The 22,640-nt window shown below is 37.0% G+C and overlaps 1 protein-coding gene across 2 annotated transcripts in view; it reads right to left on the reverse strand.

The window, feature by feature from the left end:
• The window catches only part of SLC10A7 (solute carrier family 10 member 7), a 150,190-nt gene that overhangs the window by 88,025 nt on the left and 39,525 nt on the right, over positions 1 to 22,640 (reverse strand). For both annotated transcript variants that reach the window (XM_061993838.1, XM_061993839.1), the window contains one exon: positions 11,431 to 11,469. In XM_061993838.1, coding sequence (XP_061849822.1) covers positions 11,431 to 11,469 — 39 coding nt within the window. The remainder of the gene's footprint in view (positions 1 to 11,430; positions 11,470 to 22,640) is intronic.

The following is a 22,640-nucleotide window of genomic DNA, read 5'->3' on the forward strand; positions in this document are numbered from 1 at the left end:
TCCAGGCACTTGACAAGTCATGACAAAATTTAATTCACAGGCTACCACAGTTTATTAGCAGGTTACTAAGCTGCCAGAAGAAAAGAAAACCCCCTCACCCCTTTCCCAATGCCTTCCTACTAACATTCTAACAAGATTCACCTTGCCCACAAGAATAAGGCATCTGTACATGACAAAGGATAATGTCCACAACAAGAATATGATGTCCAGAAAAGAATTACCTGTAAATCAACACCTTATACCATGGTGATAGGAGTGTGCTGAAAGATCAACCACAAATATCACAGTGTCTGAGGATTTGTACAATGCTACTAACATTCTTCTTCCTTCATTTATTGAAACTGTATTTACTCAACTATACTATTATAAAACACCTAATTGGTAAGTAAACTTACACTATGGATATATCTAGCTGCAAGATTATATGCTCTCTCTCTACAACAAAACTTACACAATGAAGCAAATTGTGTTAGCTTGCTCATCATGTACCATTAAAAAGACTACAGGGAAAAAAAATCCACCCTAATTGCACGAGGATCTTCTCCTTAACTGTTGTGCTATCTCACACAATAAAATTAATAATTTAACTACCTGAAACTTCACATGTGCAAGGCACGACAAGTAGACCAGTGGCATTTTCACTTCAAATTTATGTAGTCTTTAGTCAGTACACTTAATCTACATTTCTAACACCTGCTTCAGTCAGTTGTGAAGAGCAATGTTATCTATAAAATTTTCTTTCATCTTTGTACTGTCCATCTAACAAAAAAATTATATGAGAGTGGATAATTATTTGACTTAGGATATGAAACTTTTCACATTTTTTGATCATTTCTTGAAAGACATGCTCATGTATTTGACATTTCATTTTATTAAAAGGTTTGAGTTTGCAAAAAACCCTGGCTTTCACATTATTCATGTTATCTAATACTATGTAATTCATTTCTCCTTCAAATAGTTAACATTCACTTTCCACACAGTAGTAAAAATGTGGGAAAAACTAGACCACAATTAAGCAATAAGGCATGACAAGGTGTGCATTTCCAGGCTATTAGTACACATCTCACGCACCAGGAGGAAAAAGCTTTTCCATTCAGGTGAGCATCAACACTAGCATCTGTATCGTACTACAGTACAAAGTGATATATAAAGAGTACACAGAGAGGGTTAAACCACATGCAGCTTTCATCCAGTGGGTTTATCTCAGGCAATAAAGCTGTTCCCAGCCATGCATGGTCTCAATCAAGTTAAACACTAGAAGAAGAAAGCTATCCAATGACCGTGTCCAATGTTGAGCTTTCAAGCCATTGACTAAAAATCAGAAGATAATACAAAGTGTAGTTTATAAATACAGAAACAACATCCCATCTTCATATATAAAAACACGATATTTTCTATTGCACGTGGAGTGGTCACCAAATTTAAATACAAGTAAAAAGAATTATTTTAATTGGGAAGTAAAAAATAGGAAATGTTCAAATTCTTCACTTTGTCAGAGCTCACATACAGTCTTTTCAGGGTGTGACACCACTTTGTACAACATATTGAGTTTTTCATAGATAAAGTGAGATGATCACGTAAGTCTGGTCTTCCACCAACTAACAGAGAAAGGAAATCACAAAACCATTCTTGCAACAAGTCCTTACAATGGAATTGATCAAGAAGGTACCTTTAGAAAATATTTTACATATGGAATTTTGCGATGCAACCTTTTTCAGAAAGTAGAAGTAACTAATAAACAATTTAATTATGATTACAGGAAAGTAACCAGGAGTAGGTGAGGGGAGAATGTGAATGCAGGTGGAAGAAAGAAGGTGCTGGATGTGCACATGCTCATGTGTCATGCCAGAAAAGTGAGCAAGCCTGGGCTTCAAGGCAGGTAAAGGAATTATCTTCAAGATGGTTTGGGTTTTAGTTGGGGGTAGGTTTTGGGGGCTTTTTTGTTTTGTTTATTTGTTTTTACATAAGGGAATATGAAAAATCTATTCCACTGAGAGAACAGTGTTAAAAGAAGACAGGTAATGACAGACCATTAATGAAATTATTTCTCCTCCTTCTTCACAATAACCTGTATTTCCAAATATATGTCATTAAGGATGAAAGCTGAGGGTTTGGATACTTTGAAAGTAGCTAAGGAAAAATAATAACGAAGGGCACTTCTCACAGACAACTCAAATACAGACATTCAAAATATTCATGAACTACTCCTGTCTCATAATGAAGGGTTGTGATGGTTTCTCAAAACTCTCTTTTAAAGAAAGACCAGCAATAAATAATACATAAACACAAATGTCCAAAGGAAGCTCCACTTTGATGATAACCATACCTTCCTTGCTAGTTGAGTTAAGGAATTTGAGAAAGCTTTTGACCTAACCCCTGACACTTCAATTAAGAAAGTATTGGTCACGCTGACAGAAAGGTGAATGGTTTACGGCCACTCAACTTATAGTAATAATGACATCCCTTCTTCTTTTCATTCCAAGAGATTGAGGACTGCTGATTTGTGGAATGTCAAGCTTTGAACAGTTAGGTTAAATAGAGAAGAACCACAGAAAAGAAACCCATGCAAATCCAGACAGAGCTTTTACCTGTTCTGGTCAAAAATCAAGAAGCTTAATGAATTCATGTGTTTGGGATATTTTTCTTCCTCCAAAGAGTCAAAGGTTTGCACTGAACAATATAGCACTGGTATTGCTGTTTGTAAAGGGATATCACGAAACATGCACACTGCTTTCTAGAATTCAACTCTTGCTCACTGCTGAGTCCACATATAGTTGACACAGAAAGAGCTCCATGCTCCATTATGGATTAGTGCATCCATGTAAGTGACTCCTCAGCATATCAGATCGTACTATAACAAACAGATGAAATGTCTCCTCCTTCTAGTAGCACAAGTTCAAAGTGCTAATGAAGCAGAAGACAGGAGTTTAAATATCCCTATTCCAAATGAAGAGATGACTATTCTTTACCTCCCTTATCTCAACACACACTTTTCTCATTCAGGTGACTAAAAGCTGCAGCACAGAGAAAAGACCATTGCTCCATTTCAGTCAGAAGCTAAAACTTTCAGGGAGAACATGAACAGTAGATTCTAAAACCATTTAGATGAATTTTTTCTAAATTTTTTCTGAATTTTTTCTAAAACCTTTTGATGAATTTTTTAGAGCAAAGGGAGAAAACTATATATTTTGTGCATTTACAAATATTTCTGAAGGGAACATTTACCCTCAAATCAGGCCAAATGACTACAAGTTTGAGCACAACCACAGCCCTAGAGGAATGTAGTTTTGCTTCTTCTAGTATTAAAAGATACTTCAGAGAGAACAAAATAAAAACCAAGTTGTCTTTCATAGTCCCTCCTTTCTCAATTTCTCCTTTATGCACCAGCCTACTTAACATAAAAGTTGAATAAGTTCAAATATTTTATTCTCACAATTGTTTCCAAGATTTTAACATCTCATTTTACAATTAAATTGTTCAAAGTTTTGCAGTATGAATTTTCACCTTCTCAGACAAATCCTGCAAACATTTCTGTAAGTATTTGTCAGAAACAAATAGAACGGCTTTTCAGTACAACCATTTTTCAAAATTAATTTCAAGTAAGTCATATGACACCTTCCCAGGATACAAAATTCACCGATGTAACTAGGTCGGACATCTTGACCTTATTATCTAACAGAACTACGGATATTTCTTCCTGTTAGTTTTACTTTGTTTTAGAGTAAAAATATAGAAAATTGTTGCAAAACAGAAAGCAAAAAAAAAAATCAAAAACTAGTACCAAGACCTTTTCAACGTTATGATCTACATACAGGTTCTTCCCTAGTGCAGTTGTCTTTTTCAAGTCATAGAATCACAGAATCATAGAATCGCTTCAGTTGGAAGAGATCTTTTGAGTCTAGTCTTTGTCCCAGTCCTATCAACCACTAGACCATTTCCCTAAGTGCAACATCCAACCATCTCTTAAACATATCTAGGGACGATGACTCCATCACCTCCCTGGGCAGCCCATTCCAATGCCTGACAACCCTTTCAGAAAGAAATTCCTCCTAATATCCTGCCTGAACCTCTGCTGGTGCAACTTGAGGCCATTTCCTCTTATTCTATTGTTTGTTACTAGGGAGAACAGACCGACCCCTGCCTCATTACAACTTCCTTTCAGGTAGTTGTAGACAGTAATAAGGTTTCCTTTGAGCCGCCTTTTATCCAAGCTAAACAGACCCAGATCCCTCCTTTACTAGCTTGGTAGCCTGCCTCTGTATCCTCCCAGCACCTCAACATCCTTATTTTGACCACAATGCTATATTTTCACAGTAAAGAGGGCAATGATTATTTTTACACTTTATGACAAAAGCAATTTTAAACAAACTGATTTTATGCTAAAACTTTGTATCAGCACACATATGATATACGTACTAATCCAAACTGCCTGATTATGTAACATTAAACACATACATTTCCTCTTCTAGATGTTCTTCAAATGATAGTTCCTAAAGATACATGTTCTTTTGACTCTGGTACTCATTAGCATTCATTTTAAATGGAATCAAGCTATTTATAAATTTCCAGTACTCAATTTCTATTAACAAAAAATACAACTGTAACACAGTCAGCATGAAGGCCCTTTCATTTCCATTTTCCATACACTCTGTGATCAGAAGAAACATGCCAGACTGTAAAAAGTAAGGTACTTTGAATGCCTAGTTTTAGCTCCTGAAACTTCCCTCCCTTTTACTTTGCAATTCATAGATGACAATTGGACTGAAAGAATAAAGCTGCTTGAACTCTCTTTCTAATTTGCAACAAATACCCTGAATCCTGCCTCTAAATTTTCTCCAGCAACTTCCACTTTTGCTGCTTGTTTTACTAACTCAAGGAATGCTACTGCACGTTTATCTCCAGATACTTCTTTCCCTCAGAGCCTGTTAATCATAAATAAAGTAACGAGGGCAGGGGAATTCAACGTACTGCCTCAAAAGCAATCACCAAGTATCAGGTCCAGCAAGAGCACTGGATGGGGTTGCTGACCAAAAAAGTAGGTTCAAGAAAAAAATTCCACCTACTATTAGCTGCCATATAAGGAAGTGGAAAAAGTAGAATTCCCAAATATATATATGTTTAAAAGATAGCAGACAATTATTTGAGTGCTGCAAAGAAAATGTAAAGAGATGCATTTAATGGCCTACTTATTGCTACCTGCAAAAAAGAAACCAAATTTTTTTGGAAGAATTCTCTGCTTGAGTCTCACAAGACTGATCGAGAAGAATTAAATGCTCAATAGCTAAAGCTAATGAGGAAAGTAAGAAAACACTGAGACCAGCTACAGTCCACATTTTTAATAAACATTTGACAGCTATTAGTTTATCTTTTTTTGTTATTACATAGATTTCAATACATTTCTCTTTTACCTATACAGGGACTAATCACTGGCCTCCTAGAGGATACTCTCCTCTGAGAATGACCACATTTTCTCTCCTCTTAGTTAGTGTTACCTATTCCCCTTCTCCCTAACATTTCAAAGAGAACCAACAGCAGGGCTGTTATTTGTTAACTGGTTCTGAGACAGTCTGCACTGGCTGACCGTGTAAATCCCTACTGACTTCCTTGGCCTTTGCAAGTCAACTGAGTCATCAGACACACAGTCAACTGTGTCAGACTCAGATTTCTAGTCATCTTTTGTACTTACTCCCTTTTTATTTTATAGGAATTCAGTATTATTTGGAGACAAGCAGATTTTTTCTTTAATTTTCTCAAAAAATCTGGATTTGTTTCTGACATCCACTCTCTTAAGTCTGGGTTTTGGAGAGCAGGAGAGAGAGAGGGAGAAAGAGAGATAGCATATTGGGACAGGTGCACATGCTTAGCCATCCCTCAAAACAATTGTCTGTATCAAGGGCCTACACTAACAGGTCCCTGTCTCAGTGAGCTTTGTAACTGGCTTGCTTGTATTAAAGTAGTACAAGCTAACTTCAGCCTAGGTATTAACTGAGCTTGCTATACAATGAATGCACAAATATGCAATAAGAGTGAAGACCTACACATTTTAAAATGTTACTTGACAGATCTGGAAACAGTTGATGATGCCCAAAATTACATTATGATTTCAGATCAATCTAGCTGAAATAAAAATAAAGATGTTAAATAACAATGAGAGAATTGAGCATCAGCTACAACACAGAGAAAGTTACAGCAAGGCAAAATAAGTGGCTCCCAAGATTATTTAAATTCCATGGAATCCAGACTCTTCCTGCCAGGTACATACTATCTGGTCCAAATACTTGCTGCTGTCAAGATCTGCCATCTCCTTCCACTCATGCAAAAACCTACTGTTCAAGGCTGAGGTGGCTTCCCAAGTGGCTGATTAACAAGGAGAACTTACTCAAGATTTTGAGAACTACCTGAATTAAATTCGAAGCACAGATCAGCAGTGCCACTGTAGTGCTTCATGGAGGAAGAGGATACCACTTCTAAGAGTGGCACACCATAAAAGCAGCTCTGCTTTGAAATTAAACAGGACTGAATCTAGAATTCAGTACCTGTCATGAACAAACTTCCTGGCAAGATTTTCTCATAAACAGCTAGCACAGTATAAAGAGAATCCCAGATGACTGTTCTGCCCCTTTTCACGCTGCAAAGTCACAATTAAGAGGAAACAAAGGGATATACAAGCAGGTGCCTGACTTTGGAGAACTATTTACAAAGTTTGTGCTAGAAATGTTTCCAGGATAAATATCTTTATCTGGATTAATTAACCAAGATTAAAAAGTGATAGTAAAAAAAAAATCCAAATAAACCTAAACCATTCAATGTCCATGAAGGTAAAAATAAAGAAATTCAGTCAATTGATTATTTCCATATGGGTGGATTTCTTTAAATAGTAATGAAATCATTGCTAAAAAATCCATTGTTATTAAAATAAAAAAGTTGGCTCAGCCTGCCAAAATTAGATTTGTAAGTTGCTGGTCATTCCCATAATTAAATCTGTGTCACAAATTTGCAAGAAAAATGGACACTATGACTAATGCATTTACTTGCTGCACTAGTGCTGTCAGGCTGTGTAAATCATTATGCCTGCTAAAGCAGAGTAGATAAGAATTCCATACATTTTCATTAAGCAATGAGGCTTTGTGTATAAGTGAGAAACTTTCTTAGTCATTGCTATCTTTAGCTTTTGTTTGGAAGACAACATAAACAAACCCACTAGCTTTGATTAGCCAAGTGGCTGCTCCAAAAACGACTTGGTGTTTTGAACAATATGAACTAGATCTGCCTCCTTCAAAAGATGGCCAGATAAAACAACAAAACAATATACATTTATTTTGGACAAAGGAAACAAATGAAACAATGGGCATCTGGAACTGGCTTCTTCCTTCGGAACTGACTTATGTAGCTTGAACTTACACCTTATTTCATCCCATAGGTTTCAACAGCAGAAATGAAGCTAGTCCAAATCTTCTCTTTTCCTCTTGATTTCGTGTCACCAGAGACCTACAGATCTAGGTTACAGTTCTTTGTTTAAGACGAAGCTGATGGCTTCTCCTTTCACACTTAAGCTCCATAACCCCAAGCCACGAAAGAATCAAACAACATTGACTCACACCACCAGCTGGATACTCTCATGGGTTTCCAAGCCCATTGTCTCAAGTGGAAAAGAGGCTGACAAGAAGTAGAAAGAGATTAGAAAGCCCTAGCAGCGCAGAGCATTTTATGAGGACATCTTCTTCTCAACTTTAGGCCCTCACCTTCTCCCATGCACACAGCATTGTATTGTCACTGGAAACTGAGTTTAGCTCTCAACCAAGCACATCTCCACCTCAGCACAAGAACAGCCCTAATGGCAAACAACTTGGAACAACCATCAGCACAGCATGCTTTGCACAATATCTTGCCTATTGCTTTGTGCTTTGGACATTAACAAGCATTATTTTTCTGTTACAGGGCAACAAAGCAAAACAGAAATGCTAAGGAATCATGGTCATGCATACAATGTTAAGAATCCCAGCAGGACCATACTTAACATCCCAGACAATTTCTTTAGCCTTTAGGTGCAAAAGTATCCTCTCCTACAAGTCCAAGTAGCTACTTTGGTGCTTTCTATCTCAGCAGATCTTATCACGCATTGGCATTCCTACAGTAGCAACCTTGCTGATAACCAACCACCCAGTTTTAGTAAAATGATATCAGATTTTATTAAAATCCCATTAAGTGGAAAAACTGAAATCACTTATTATGTTCCACAATTATTGTAAACCAAAGTGTTTAAATGAGAGGAGGAGATAATGATATTAACTACCCAACTCAAAGCAATTCTCTGTGGTACGATTCTAAATATTCTCTTGGCTGAAATTTATGCAAATTGAATTCATCTATCGTTAGTTGTTACTAACCTAGCTACATAAAAACACTTTTCTGTAACAATCAGTTCCTTAAACCACTGTGTTTTAATTAGACCTAGGCCATTATTAAACTAAGTGTAAATATGTACAGTATCATTCCATGCATAGTTTTCCCCTCCATGGAATATAGGCTTTAGTGCAGTTTAAAAGGAATTACTTTGTCATTGCGTCATAGTTTTTGTAAATCTCCTTACAAGTGAAAACATATCCAGATGTTTACTCTTGGTGTATTTCTGCTCATCAAGACATATTTCGCATTTCTACATTTTGCATATCACAATGTATTCCTTTTGATTTGAAAAAGCCCATCTTAGTATTGTTCTAACATTATGTTGAGTTGCAGATATTTTATATCAGTTCATTTTAATGTAACTTCAAGGACCATTTCCTAGTCTTATAGGACAAAAAAAAAAAGAAAAAACAAAACAGGAAAAAGGAGTTAAAAGCATAGCACACCTTTCAGTCCTTTAAAGTCAGCATGGTTCACACTGCCATACGCAGGCCCACAGGGCATAGTCTGAGAACAGGCAACATACTGTCCTCCTGGCTTTGTCAGGACTATAAGCAAGTGGAGCAATCTGTCCATGTGATATACATTTTAGGACAAGGAATGCAAGAAAAATTTCAGCCTTTTCAATGGTCAGATCCTTCCAAATTATGCCCAGGACACATACATGATTATGGTCACAAAGGTAAGTATGGTCACATCTAAGTCTATCCACAAACAGCACACCAGCAAACACTAATACGAAAAATGCAAATGTGATTTAGGTTCATCGTGAATTAAAGATACAGGAAATAATATCTGCTTCTATAGTCAGGACTGTAAGTTATGCACCAATATAAACAAAAATACCATCAGGAACTTTCACTATCTTCTCAGAAACAGGCTAATTATTTTAATATTTTACAGAACAGTTTTGACTTCAAACAAGAGTGTGTATATAATATATACATATACTTAATGCTTTGCCAATTGTTCACAGAAAACTTACAAAGTAAGTGACCACATGCCTGTGACATTCAGAAGCCATGCAATTAAAGCTCATATAGATCTACAGAACCGTGAAACTGGAATCTGGCTACTTATCACAGTCTCTGGCCTACTATCACCTCATTGCATTTTCACTCATACGTCTATGACTATCAGCTTCATAACTGGAAAAGTTTGTAACATATTTGTGATTTATTTTCTCTCATACATATACATTCCCTACATAATCATGATTTCAAACTAGGATAGCACAATAACCATTTAAGTGTGTATATATTTGTGATTTCATAGTGGCCACTTTCTTTCAAATTTTATTTTTTTTAAAAAAAAATCAGTAATTAGAAAAAAAATCAGCTGGTACGATGCTTCAATTCTAGCTTATCTTTCATATCCCTGAAAAGACTTTCCTGAGAAATCATTAACAAGAACATTGAATGCAATGATACTCCCAGATTTCAAAAAAAATTTGAAGTGAATAAAAAGTGAAATTAAGTAATTATATGTAAATGGAAATTTCCAGTGATCAGTTCATGAGACTAAGGTTAGAACCAAAATCAGAAGCATTACATGAACACACAAGCTAGTGTGAGTCTTCTCGAAAAAGCAAAAACCAGGTTCTAGAAGTCAAAATATGTTCATGTTGCTGTATTTGGAGCTGGATTTTAGTCACATGCTCAGAGGCCTACATTCTTATTTGAAGTCAAGTGACATTCTACTAATGACAGTTGAACTGTGGCCTTTGGGTATTCAATGAAACCTCCTGTACTGAATCTAGGGACAGCTGAAAAACCAGGGCTTGTGCGAGAAAACAAGAGAACACATTACACACATACAGACTGAAGGGTTGCTCCAACCCCAGGATTCAACAGTTTGAGGCAGAAAGTACCTTCTTCCCATTGGAGGAGGACATGATAAGTGAACAAAATGAACAAGTATTTGGGAACTGGTATTTTAAAATTGTGATTGGTCACTTCTACCCACAAAACTCACATCCGCTCTCTTAAATTTAATCTAATCCCTCAAAAAAAACAGCAGCACAACGTGTAACTGCCATGTAGCTTGCCGTTGTGGCAGTACAGCTTTACATACTTAAACTCCAGTTTCTCTTAAAACAAATATGCATAAAGTGAGTTACTGTGTACATGTAGTTTTGGTTTTAATTTCCTAATCTGAATTATTTTGTTATTCATTCATTTTATACATCATAGCCCTTTTACTGGAGACATAACATCGGAATCCAAACACACCCTTCCAAATACACACAAATTTTGGTAAAGAAGAACAAATTCAGCTAGCTGCCTAAATAAATAAAATAATCTGTTACAGGAGCTTGCCAATGTATAAAATAATTTGTATTTCTATGTTCATTAATGTCTCTCTAAACAACACATCAATAAAAATAATCAACTCTTCCTTTCTTTGTAAATATATTTATTTAGTGTTCTATACAGTGCCCTTTCTGAATCTTTGTAGACCATCAGACCCACAAATGCTGCTTTTGCTTTTTACAGAAATGGTTAGGTTTCCACTTGGATTGATTGTTTTCCCATATCTAGCTATTTTAGCCTGTTCCTCAGAGACATTCTGTGGCTCCACTGACAGTGAAATATGCTAAACAAATGACAAGTCACTGTGTAAATTAGCATCTACTCTCTGATCAGCTGGGTCATGTTTTCTTTTCAAAATCCATGGCCTCTTGATAGAAAATAATGAGTATTTGATGGGCCTTATTAGAAAAATCAATATATTGATGCCCACGTCTGAAAAATCTGCATAATAACAGATTCTGTTAACCCATTAAGGAGACAATTAAGATATGTTTGCACATAATAATGTGCAGTGTGCAAATAATGAGCAGAGACAATTTGTTCACTACTTTTCTCAGGAGTTTTACAAAAAGAAAAGAAATTATAACATCTGTGTTTAATGGCAGCTAAATGACACAATTCCACGAATAGTAATGTGAAAAATAGAAACAAATCAATGATCCTGTTAAAAAAAGACTACTAAAGCACTTGCTATAAATACTGTATTACTTACCAAAAAACTTCCAAACGCAGAATTAAATATAGCAGCTGCCTGAAGAGAGAAAGACAAATATCACCAACGGTAAATTAGCTATAGTACATGAACAAAATATTATTCCTCCACCCAACAAGCTATTAGAGTCTCTAAACACACACATACACAGAGACCATTAGGCAGTTAGCTACTGCTTAAAAAATTGCCAGTGGCCTGTAACTTATAAAAACTGATAGGTTCTAGTTTATGCATTCATAAATAATGTGCTGAAATGGACAAAAGCAGGAGACAAAAATCCTTGCCAGTAGGCTTAGAAGGAATATTCACAGAACTAACAATATTACACAGAAGCTTGGTCTCATTGTTTTTGCTCTAATTTCCCATATTATTACATTTTTACATATTGACCTATTAATTAAAATAAATATAATCTGATTTAACCTAAACACTGCATTTTAATAGATTTTTAACATTTAAAAAATGGAATATTAATCAGGCAAGCAAACTAATTTAATTCATCATCATAATAAAGTATGGACAATTTGAGAAATGTATATAGTTTGAAAAATGGATTTAAAATAGGAACAACAACAACAACATTTAAAAATAAAACAAACAAACCCCCACAGCAACCCCACATTTCTGAGGCAAAAATGTCTAATCATTACTTTTTACTCTTTCAAAATAAGAAAATAAACAATTTTGATAGTGACTTTAGAAGTGTTTGTGCTTACCTAAATATCCAGGAAATATAAGGAGGCAGTATTATTTCTTAATATGAACTGACTAAATTCCAGAAAGTTAAAACTTGAGTCTTGAGTAGCTTTCCCCAGTTATCAAGAAGAGAAACTCTTGTATGGCAGCGAGTGTGATAATGAAAAGCCATACAGCAAAGGTAAGAGGAAATGGAGGAGGGAAATCTACCGTTTACATGAAAATTTAGAGAAGAGTCAATCACCCTGGACACTGTCAGCCACAGATTAATAACAAGTGGATGCTAGTAAGTTTAGCAAGTTTGAATAAATTCCAAAATCAGAGTAAGAGCTGTAGCTGAACCTGCCTTCTGCTCCATAAGAGGATGCAATGAAAATGAATGGGTAATGAGATTCTTGGCTCTAGAGAGCTTAGCTTTCTTATTCAAGTTCATAATTAATTCAAAGCTTTGATAATTTCATCAGATTCCTCCTCTGCCGGCCCTATCAATAAAAGATGGTACTGGACCACAGCTCCTCAGTGGCCCAACACAAAAACAAATGCAGACTGGGAAACCTTTGCTGACTTGCTTACTAACAGGGACAATGGCATATGGCACTCCATGTTGCAAAGGGAGCATCTGAATAGATACAGCTAAATAAAACATTATAGTTGACAGTTGTAAACTACAGTAACATATTTTAACACCTCCTCCTCATCAGCATTCCTTTTTTGAGCATAAAAAAAGGCACAAGTCCAAGTAGCTCTTCCTGCCAGAGAGCACAGCTGAAAGCAAGACTTTAAACAATTCTTCAACAAGTGTGAATTAAATGTACTTGTATTTGAAGCTGTGCAGCTGATACTTTTCTATGGCAAGAGAGACACACATTACATTCATGCACAAAAACCTACTGCAAGGGATCAGTTTCAATACAGGAGATGTCCTTGCAGGTATCTTTTTTTAATATATCCTTCTTAAAGGTCCTACCAATATATTAAAAAACAAACAAAATCAGGTTTATCAAATCCCTTTTATATTTGTTGGACATGTGCCATTCTTTTACACAGAGTGATTGTATTTGTTCACTGCGACCCAATAAAGACACAGAAAGGTCCTTTTCATTACATCCTGCCTCTGAATCCATGAAGGAGAAACTAGACTTCCATTTTTAAGCACCCTTAAAGATCTCTTCCTTGCAAAATATCCTTTGCTGTATAGCACAATGTAAATCAACTGTTAAGATCTGAGAAACAGAAGCATCTGGGCTCCACGTCCACACCAGAAGGATGGGAGGAAACTTAATGGTTCACTCCTCCCAACGCAGATTTTGTGTGCAGAATGACAGCTACATTCTGTTGCTGCAAAATGACTCTGCCTCTTCAGGAAGGCTGGTGAAGTCCACACACAATGGGCAGAGAGGATGAAAAGTAGCTCTTCCCTCACTATCATGCTAAACTTACCTCCCTGTCCCAAAAATATCCAGTCCTATGAGAAGCTGGGTTCAGTCCAGGCTCTGCCTACATTGCAGATGAGCCTGCCAGACCATGTCCTACTGATGCAAGAAAAATATCTGTAGTGCTAGACAGCCCTCAACTTTTTTCTTGGTCATTTCAACAATGCACAAAGAACAAAGCAGCAGCTGGCAAGAACCAGTGCACTTCAAAGGACACTGTGCATCTAGTTTTAGTCAAATGAGTGGCTACCAATTCTTACTTGAGGTTTATTTAGAGACATAAACTTTTATATTAAAATACACTTCAATTCCAGGAAAAATTCTGTACCTGGAAAGGCAGTAAGCAGAGATACTAGAAGGTTCTATGGTGGTAATACTAGACAGTGATATTTTGGCCACATAAAAGTCTTTTCTTCCTTCCTTCCTGATCCACCTGGAAGATTTCCTTGGGTATTTTTTTAAAATATTCTCAAGCATATAACAGGTACTAAACCAACAATCTCAGACAAATTTTATGTTTCAGGTATTCAGTTAGTGATCTGCAAAAGTCATAATTTGTGCCTGGCCCAGGGGTACACTAGTTTGCATTTTTTAATTCCCTTTCTCCAAAGTGCCAGAAATCATCCATGGCAGATGATTAAACACTTATTACAGACAAAAGAAGGAAAAAAACCCCAACAACAACGAAATACCTCAGGAAGACCACAAATTCAGGTATAATCATTCAGATGATTTGCCTCAGTAAGGGAGGACTTAAACATGTCAGTTATTCTATTTGCAGGTTCTTTATAAATATTTCTGCTGCAAAATAAATGTAGAAGTAAATTTTTCTCATAACCACAACTCCGGGGCTTTTTGTAACTCAACTGCTCCAATTTGTAATTAAACGTACCTAGTACCATCATCCTGTAGAATTTGAACACTTTGTGCTTCCAATTCGGTTCTAGCATGGTAAGTAATATTGTCTACGTACCTCACAGGGTATTGTCAGAATTAATTCATTGCTTAAAAAGGACTTTGATCCTTAGAGTGATGATACAAATATTAGTGCAGACACATGATACAGCTAGGCTCTTAATTTTCTATTTGAAACATTTATTAGTCACTATTACTGTATAACTTTTCTTAAATGTTTGCTCCTTTTGTGGTTCAAAGGATATCAGACTATCTGCAGTAAGCTTAAATTAAACAATAAACCCTGAAAACATTTCAATGACCCTAAAATACTTCAAGTTCAGATTTGCATATGTTTGCAAATCATTCATTGCATTTACTCTTAATATGAGGATGCTCTATAAAATCAATGGTAAGATCATTTCAAAATGTACATACATATCCCTGTACTGAAATGTAAGGTCAGACCATGTCCAAAAGCATCAGTAGTAATAACCAACTATTCAAGTTTACATCAACTCAGAGACAAGACTGAATGTTACTGACAGTACTCTTAACAGGGCTAGTACAAAAGAGCATGTACATTCTCCCTTAGAGTTTCATATAGTACACACTAGCTCTACTAAACAAAAAAAATACTTAATATTAAACAGATACTATTTCAGTCAACTCTGTATGCCACTGGGCTTGATGAACTCTTGCATTTCTAGGAATGACTAGTTGGCTTGGAGCACTTTTAACTGAGAAGTAACCAACCCACCTTGAAGGAAACCATCTGACAGTACTTGGCAGAAACTTTTCTCTTCCCATACCTGAGTCAAGCATAAAGCTTCAGCCCTTTGTCTCCCACCTTATCCTGAAATATAAGTATGGAAAACACTGATATTTGAAACAGTGACAGCACAAGATCCAAGACAGTCCTAGCAACAAAGGCTAGGGAAAAAGGCAAAGCCATAGCAAGGAGTAGATCACTTCCCCACAGGTGGGTACCCAAATGCAGCTGCAAGTACACACAGCATTCGAGCACGTGACTGGGCAGAAGTCAAACAAGCGTGCCAAGGTTTTGATAGCATTAAATACAGGATACATTCTGAACTGTGTTCCACTTCCTTTTATTTTGGTATCAAACTAAACTATCTCAGAATTTATTAGACTAGATATCTTTTGATAATGTTGCAGGACTACATTAAAGAAGAGGAAAAGATGCATGCTTTGGAACACCTGTGTCAAACTCCAACATTTTATCATTATCAGCAGGATTCAAATGAAATTGTTATGCACAACTCAATGGGAATTTACTGCAGAGTCAGAGGGAAACAATAGTGCCTCACAGCTTTATATAATGAAACATACTAAAAAGGGGGTTTTGCCAATATTTATATATATTTTTAACACCAAAACTTTTGATTCAAGTGTCATTTGTCAGCCTTCGGGGAAGTAACTTTGCTAACCATATTTAACTTTACACTCACCCCCAGGCACCCCACAGCTGAGACAGCACATGCTCTACACACTAGAACCTCTCTGGCCTCAGGTCATCCCTGTTACGTGGAAAGGATGCTCCAGGGCCAACACCACAGACGCGGAGTAATGAAACTAACGACATCTCAGAAGTAAGCAGCCTGAACACCATATAAGCTGCTCTGTGCATATCTGCAATTACCTGCAGTGAAAACCTTTTTTTCAGACATGCACTAATAAGACGTACAGCTCAAGCACCAGCCATAAGACTAAATAACCTATTTAACACACACAGTGCAATGAAGAAAAGATAAAAACCACAGAGAGTACATAAGAACTAGAGAAAGACAAGGACTCTAGTGGTATTACTGCAGGATTGTGCACTAAAGGGCAGAGAATACAATGTGGTAGTATAAAATTTTACAGTGTCCACGTTATTAATGCAAAATTTAATGGCACTACGTCTCTTATGTGAAGAGGAAGAGGAAGAGGAAGAGGAAGAGGAAGAGGTGGAAATGGTTTGACCAAACAGGACAGAAAAGTAAATTTTATCTACCCAAAGAGATCAGTGTAGTTCAAGAAGGTGGAGGAAGAAGGCAGGACATCAGAAGTGGCTTGAATGAGCTGGCAGAGTCTCTTTAAACAACTCCTTCAATCTCCTATTTAAAAATAAAATCTCATGTGAGTGTTACCGCAGCTCATGTCTTAACTGCTGTTTCCATTAATAAGATGTTACAGCTCTGCAGGAATATATTTGCCACAGCACTATTATTGCAAACCAAATTGAAATATACCTAATAAGGTTTAATCTGTGTTGCTGTTCATAACTATTCATCTGAGTTCAGGTGGGGAAAAAAAAATGTATATATTCAAGTTCCTGGTTTTGAGCACTAAATTGAATCAGGTGTCCTCTTCTCTTAAGAAAATTAAGTTGCTTTTGTGCAAGAGTGTTTTAATGAGAACAGAGCCTGCCGACATTGATAAATGGGAATGACACCGGAGAGAGCATGTAAGCAGGACAATATGTGCATGTTATAGTCTTACAAGCTATTTTTCACTGACTATCCTGAATGACTTCACGGTTTCTTAAGGGGCCTATTAATCTCAAATTTAGTTATTACACAATGTTTATTTGAACATATATTCTGTGGATGATGACAGTTAATAAAGGAAATCTTTTACAAGCTGTATTTTTACATATTGTTCCAACTGCAGCTCCCACTCATTCAACTGTATTGATGGGATAACCTAGTTATGATGCAGCTTTAAAAAAGGCACATATATTCAGATTCTTTTCTAAGCATATGGGGACTCTTAAATAACTCTTAAAACGCATATAAAAATCCTGCTACAGCATGGCAAAAAATAAAAGAGGTAGTGTTAACTGCTCAACAAAATCTCCAGCTGCATAGTTGCCCCCTCAAAGGCAAAGCACGTGTCTTTTTAACACTCCAGCATCATCTTTTAGACACAAACAGGGCCCAGAATTAACTCCTGGAGATGTAGATATACTCCATATTGAATTCAACAGAAGTCATAGTATGCATCTCATCAGTAGCACTTTATTTATTTATTTATTTAATAAATCAATGATACCCCAAATACCCAAAATACCTAAAAAGCCCAATAAAACGAAACCCAAAGAAAACACAACACAAAACTCTCCAAAAACTCCAGACTTTATTACCAACTACACTTTAAGTCCAAAGAAATCGTATAAAAATGTGAACTGATGTTTGAAAAGTTTCCTAAAAATAATACTGAATTACTCTCATTTTTTCTTAGTGGAGTGGAACTGTACACATAACCTTAGGCTCTTAAAAATACAAAATCAAAACCACCAGAAAACCCACACACAAAAAAAATCACTACCCTACACCCATCAAACAAGGAAACCTCAGAACACCAACACCCAGCAAGATATGGTGAGGATTATATTTTTACACACTGCCACATCCCTGTGGTCCAACACAACTTGTTAACTGTGAACAGGATATCACCTGATCCACAATCTGCTTCTAGAGCTGTGCTGACAACATGAAAACATTTCTTTATTTCAACTGTGTTCAATAATCATCAGTTTTATGGAAATGATGCCGAAAAGGCACCAGAAAATGAAAACAGAATAACTAATATGCTGTTTGTTTGCATTTCAGCACGGGAACGTCATCCAGAGAATGATGGTCTCTAAAACCCCTCGTTGAGCCATGGATCCAAAGCTGCGCACACTACAGATTTGTTCAAGGCTGGTAGAGGTTGCATTCACCTGAGTACAAGCTTATACTGCTTCAGTCAGGCTCAGCATTCTGCCACAAGTGCACAGCAACAAGCTGGGAACTCTGCTGGCAGAGAGTTATTGCCTCTTACTAGCCAAGTTCTTTCTATTGAAAAATCAGTCTTTCACTCCCCCGTTTTTGTAGTTCCTCATAACCATCATCGCCTGTTGGTAATAATATTTACAAATACAAAACCATCCATCAAAAGGATGTCAGAAGGCAGGGTTTTTAGACATAATTATTTAGTGTATGGGGTGCTATGCACTGAAGGATTTCTGTTTCATCAACAATACTGAGACAGTGAAATAAAATTATCCTGCTTTCTTTCCTTTCATCAGAAACGGTAACTTCTCTCTACTGTGAGTAATTGGCGTGACTCAAGGGATTTGTGGAGGGTCAGCATGGTATTTCTCATTCAGAGGCTGTAGGAGATGAAGACTGAAAACCAGGAGAGTATATACATTAAAGGTTTTTTCCAGAGAGTAAAACCACAATGTAAACATCTGTTACCAATTAAAATTGCAAACATTAAGCATTTACATCTCAGGAATATTTGTGTATCAGTCTGCAAATTCCACCAATACTAATACATAAATCAGTAATAGGAAATCCATGTTGAATAAAGGTTGGAAAGCAACATCGTCCTGTATGGACAGATCATTTTACTTGAGATTACCAAGCAGAATGAAAACTAAAGCCTTCATCATGAGTAGCACAAAGATCACATGAAGGAAGACAAAGGAGGGAAGAACCTCTTTCAGGAATGCCCATCTCCACATTGAAAGAACAAAGACTTGGTCTCACTGGGTACAGAAGAGACGCTTCATGAGAGTGCACAGTGCTGAACTAGCCTAGGCTGTTGTGTTTACAACATTGTCACTTTGTTTGTAGTTTCTTTGCTTTATTCTAAATGCTACAGATCCACGCATAGCAAATGCTTATATTGCTGTGCAGTATACAAAACTGGTGCAATGCTTGGCAGGGGAAAGTGTCCATCTAGGCCCCCCTCAGAAACACAAATGTAGGCAACATATACCTTTTGCAACCTCATATCTATTCCCCTTCAGGTACTGAAGTGAAGACAGATTTCCTCCTTCTAACAATCATGGACCTTTTCCTTTCAACAATGAGGAGGGCTGCCAGCAGAGACAGCCACCAATACACCCAACCACATTCTTGTGTGAGACTACATTGCCATGCCTCAAAGCCTAGCAGTACTGTGACGCTGCAGCTTAACCTTCCTGTCCTCTCATCCACTGCAGCACAAACCACAAAAATCATACTCATAAGACACAGTGCCTTCCAGTGTTGGTTCTAACATCACACACCCCAATGGGGCAGTAACCTGAACATCTACAGCATACTTTTGAATACCAATATGAATAAACAGAGGCAGTTTCTCTTTTTCCCTCTCTTACTTAAAAATTGTAAATGTAAATATTAATATTACTGTCCAGTGCCAGTGTAAACATTGAAGCAAGCAGTGATTTAAAGCTGGCAGCCTAGTAACAACACACACTCTCATACTGGGTACATAGGTGCACAACTATCCACAAACTTCATGCTCTAGCATCTGTCGTACTCCTCCATAAACTTCATATGGCTTCACCTCACCAGAAATCTTTGGATTTCCAGGAAGGCATATAACCAAGCTTTTTGTGTGTATTTTTCTCCAAATGGCAAGCTCATGTCCATAATTTTCCTAGACACCGGGAAACAGACGCTAACTTCCCTCTTCTGCTTACATACTGTCAAGCCTAAGCCTTAGCAGCCAGACACTGGACCCATGAAACAGATCAATGCTGTACTACCAGAAGGCAAAACGGAAGGAATTCAACCAGTCACCGACATTGCGGTATGAAAACAACACACAAACCTTATGCACATCATGCATTTGTTAGCGACTCAACGCTTATTATCTTAGCGGTGAAGACACTGGCTCTTGCACCAAAACAAATGGACTGCTGAACAATGATTTAATAAAGGAGGCTCAGCTGGACAGCAGTATACAAGTAAGTCTGCCCACCTGATCCTCTCTTATGGTCAAACACTTCATAACTGTAAGTGACTTTCTCTCTCAAAAAAAATTACTCTAGAAGGTATCCTCAAAAGGCTGCAGAGCAATAACAACCTCCCAAACATACTTCTATTTAAGTTCACATTTTCTGAGATCTTAAGCTGTGATAAAAACACTTAAAGGTCTTGTCCCTTGATTCTCTTGGAGACACATCATCCATAACATGATTAGAGGTCTAGTTAAACAATGCATCCCACAACTCCAAAGAGTATTACTTCCCTGCTGAAGTGAAATGAAAGCACAAGGCCACTTTTTAAAAGGTGCCCTTTGCATTAACTGTAAGGCTGTGCCTGCGCCAGTGTTTTTCTATAAATATCCCACAGCCATATTGCTTTCTGGGCAGTTCGCAGCAGAACCAGACATTTTAACTGCTATGCCGTCCAAATCAGCTCAGAATGGCATGGTTATTAAAGTCCCTGTCACTATAACCACTAGAAAGAGCTTTACTATTTGTTGTGCAATGAATGCCAAGAGATGCGAAATAAAACACTAGCGCAAGGAAAGCCACAGTATAGGGAAGCCGGTTGAGGTATCAGCTTTGTAAAATATGAAGTGGTCCACTGTACAGATCCATGAGCCCCAATCTCTGGAGCTCATGTCAGAACATGCCCCAGGTCACAGCTAAAGGATATATTGATATTCATCTCATCAATACTTGTCTGCTCATTAGTTAGGTTTTACTTTAAGCCAATGTTGTATAGTACTGGAAATTCCCTTTTTATGAGCGCAGCCAAAGCTCTGCACACTGCAATATTCTGTTAGACACAGAAAGAGAAGGGAAAGCAAAGTAGCATACTATCAGGAAGAAACCAGCACTATAGCCATTGCCTGAAGGTAAAAAAGGAACAATCCTGACGCATGCAGCTGCATTCTTTTGAATACTGCTCAGATAGTTCTCTCATCTAAATTAGTCATTCATATAACTAGAAGTAACCCAGAGCGAGAAAGTGCATAAATGTGCATCTTTACTTATGACATATCCCTGAAATTTTCCCAAGGAGTTCAACAGTGGATCAGGAACAACTGAAGCTCCAAGACTTTTGTATCTGAAAACAAATTAACTACAACACTGACATTTACCACGTCCTTCTTTTGAAGCATGCCCAAAACATCTTTAAATTCTAGTCAGTTAGTTGCCCCCATTTTCCAAGAAGACTGCTATATCCTCTAATCTACATGGGGGGGTAGGGGGGGAGGAGGCTAGGTTTCAGTAAAATGCAAGCATTACACTCAAATGACAATCAAGTCTAGGTCAGGGACTTGATTTCAAAACTACTTGGCCAGCAGCAGGAGTATATAATGAAAAACAAAAATGCTGAAACTGTTCTTGGGAATTTTCATTTGTGTATATTACATAAACATACATAAAAATAAACAGCAATTCGAGTACATTAAAGATTTTTATTACATCAAGTAACTTACTTTATTCTCTAGTACTATGTAACTACCACTTCTCTGAAGAAAAGGTGGACAGAAAGCATTAAAGCCTATGGGTTTCATGTACAGAATTCTACTCACGTTCCATGGAGAGCACGGGCTCACCAAGAGCTGTGCTGGTTATGAGCTGAAGAAACACACAAGCTTGTTTTACTGCAAAAGGTCACAAACTTGCTGGCTGCGTTGAACTTGCTCTTTGTGGCAGCATTCATTGAACTTCTATCATTTCCATTTCCATTCAGTTGGCTGAAAACTGGAATATCCAGCACAAGGGACATTCCAATATTTAAACATTTGCTTTAAACTTAATTCCCCCTGCCTCCAGAATCACCACCTCCCATATCATTATTGAAATTTTTAACATTTTCTTTTGGTATTTTGCTGCTTTCAGCTGAATTGCCCTTGTGCCTAGTGGAAGATGGTCTCTTTCTGTGCATGTTGCTGTACAAAGCTGTTCAGCTGGTTCACAGTGAAGCACTGTTACTAAATTGTTATGATGCACTGAGCAGATACAGCCAGAGAGATTAGTTATCAAGCAAAATTAAAGCATGAACTACCTAAGTTACACTGGAAAATGTGGACAACGTTAAAACGATTTGTTTGCAAAACTGACCCAGGTTAACTTGACCTGAAACTAAATATTTGCATACGGATTTTGCCACAAGAAAGTGGACACATTTCTAAGAAGTCTAAATTGCGTATACAGGGGGAAGAAAAATAATGGAAAAGTTTCAAGTTTAACTCAATGTGGTTGTAGCTCAAGTTCTGTATTTCTAAAGCAGTTACTAAAGAACTAGGTACATATACAATATGAAAGACAAATAAAAACGCAATTATTTGAAAAAAAAACTCAAACAGGAAAACATTTCTTTTATAACTGTCTATTTTCCAGCATTTAGTGGTTTAAATTATATTCTCACCTCACTGATAAACTGT

Source organism: Colius striatus, chromosome 3 (assembly GCF_028858725.1).
Source record: "Colius striatus isolate bColStr4 chromosome 3, bColStr4.1.hap1, whole genome shotgun sequence".
Classification (NCBI taxonomy): Eukaryota; Metazoa; Chordata; class Aves; order Coliiformes; family Coliidae; genus Colius; species Colius striatus.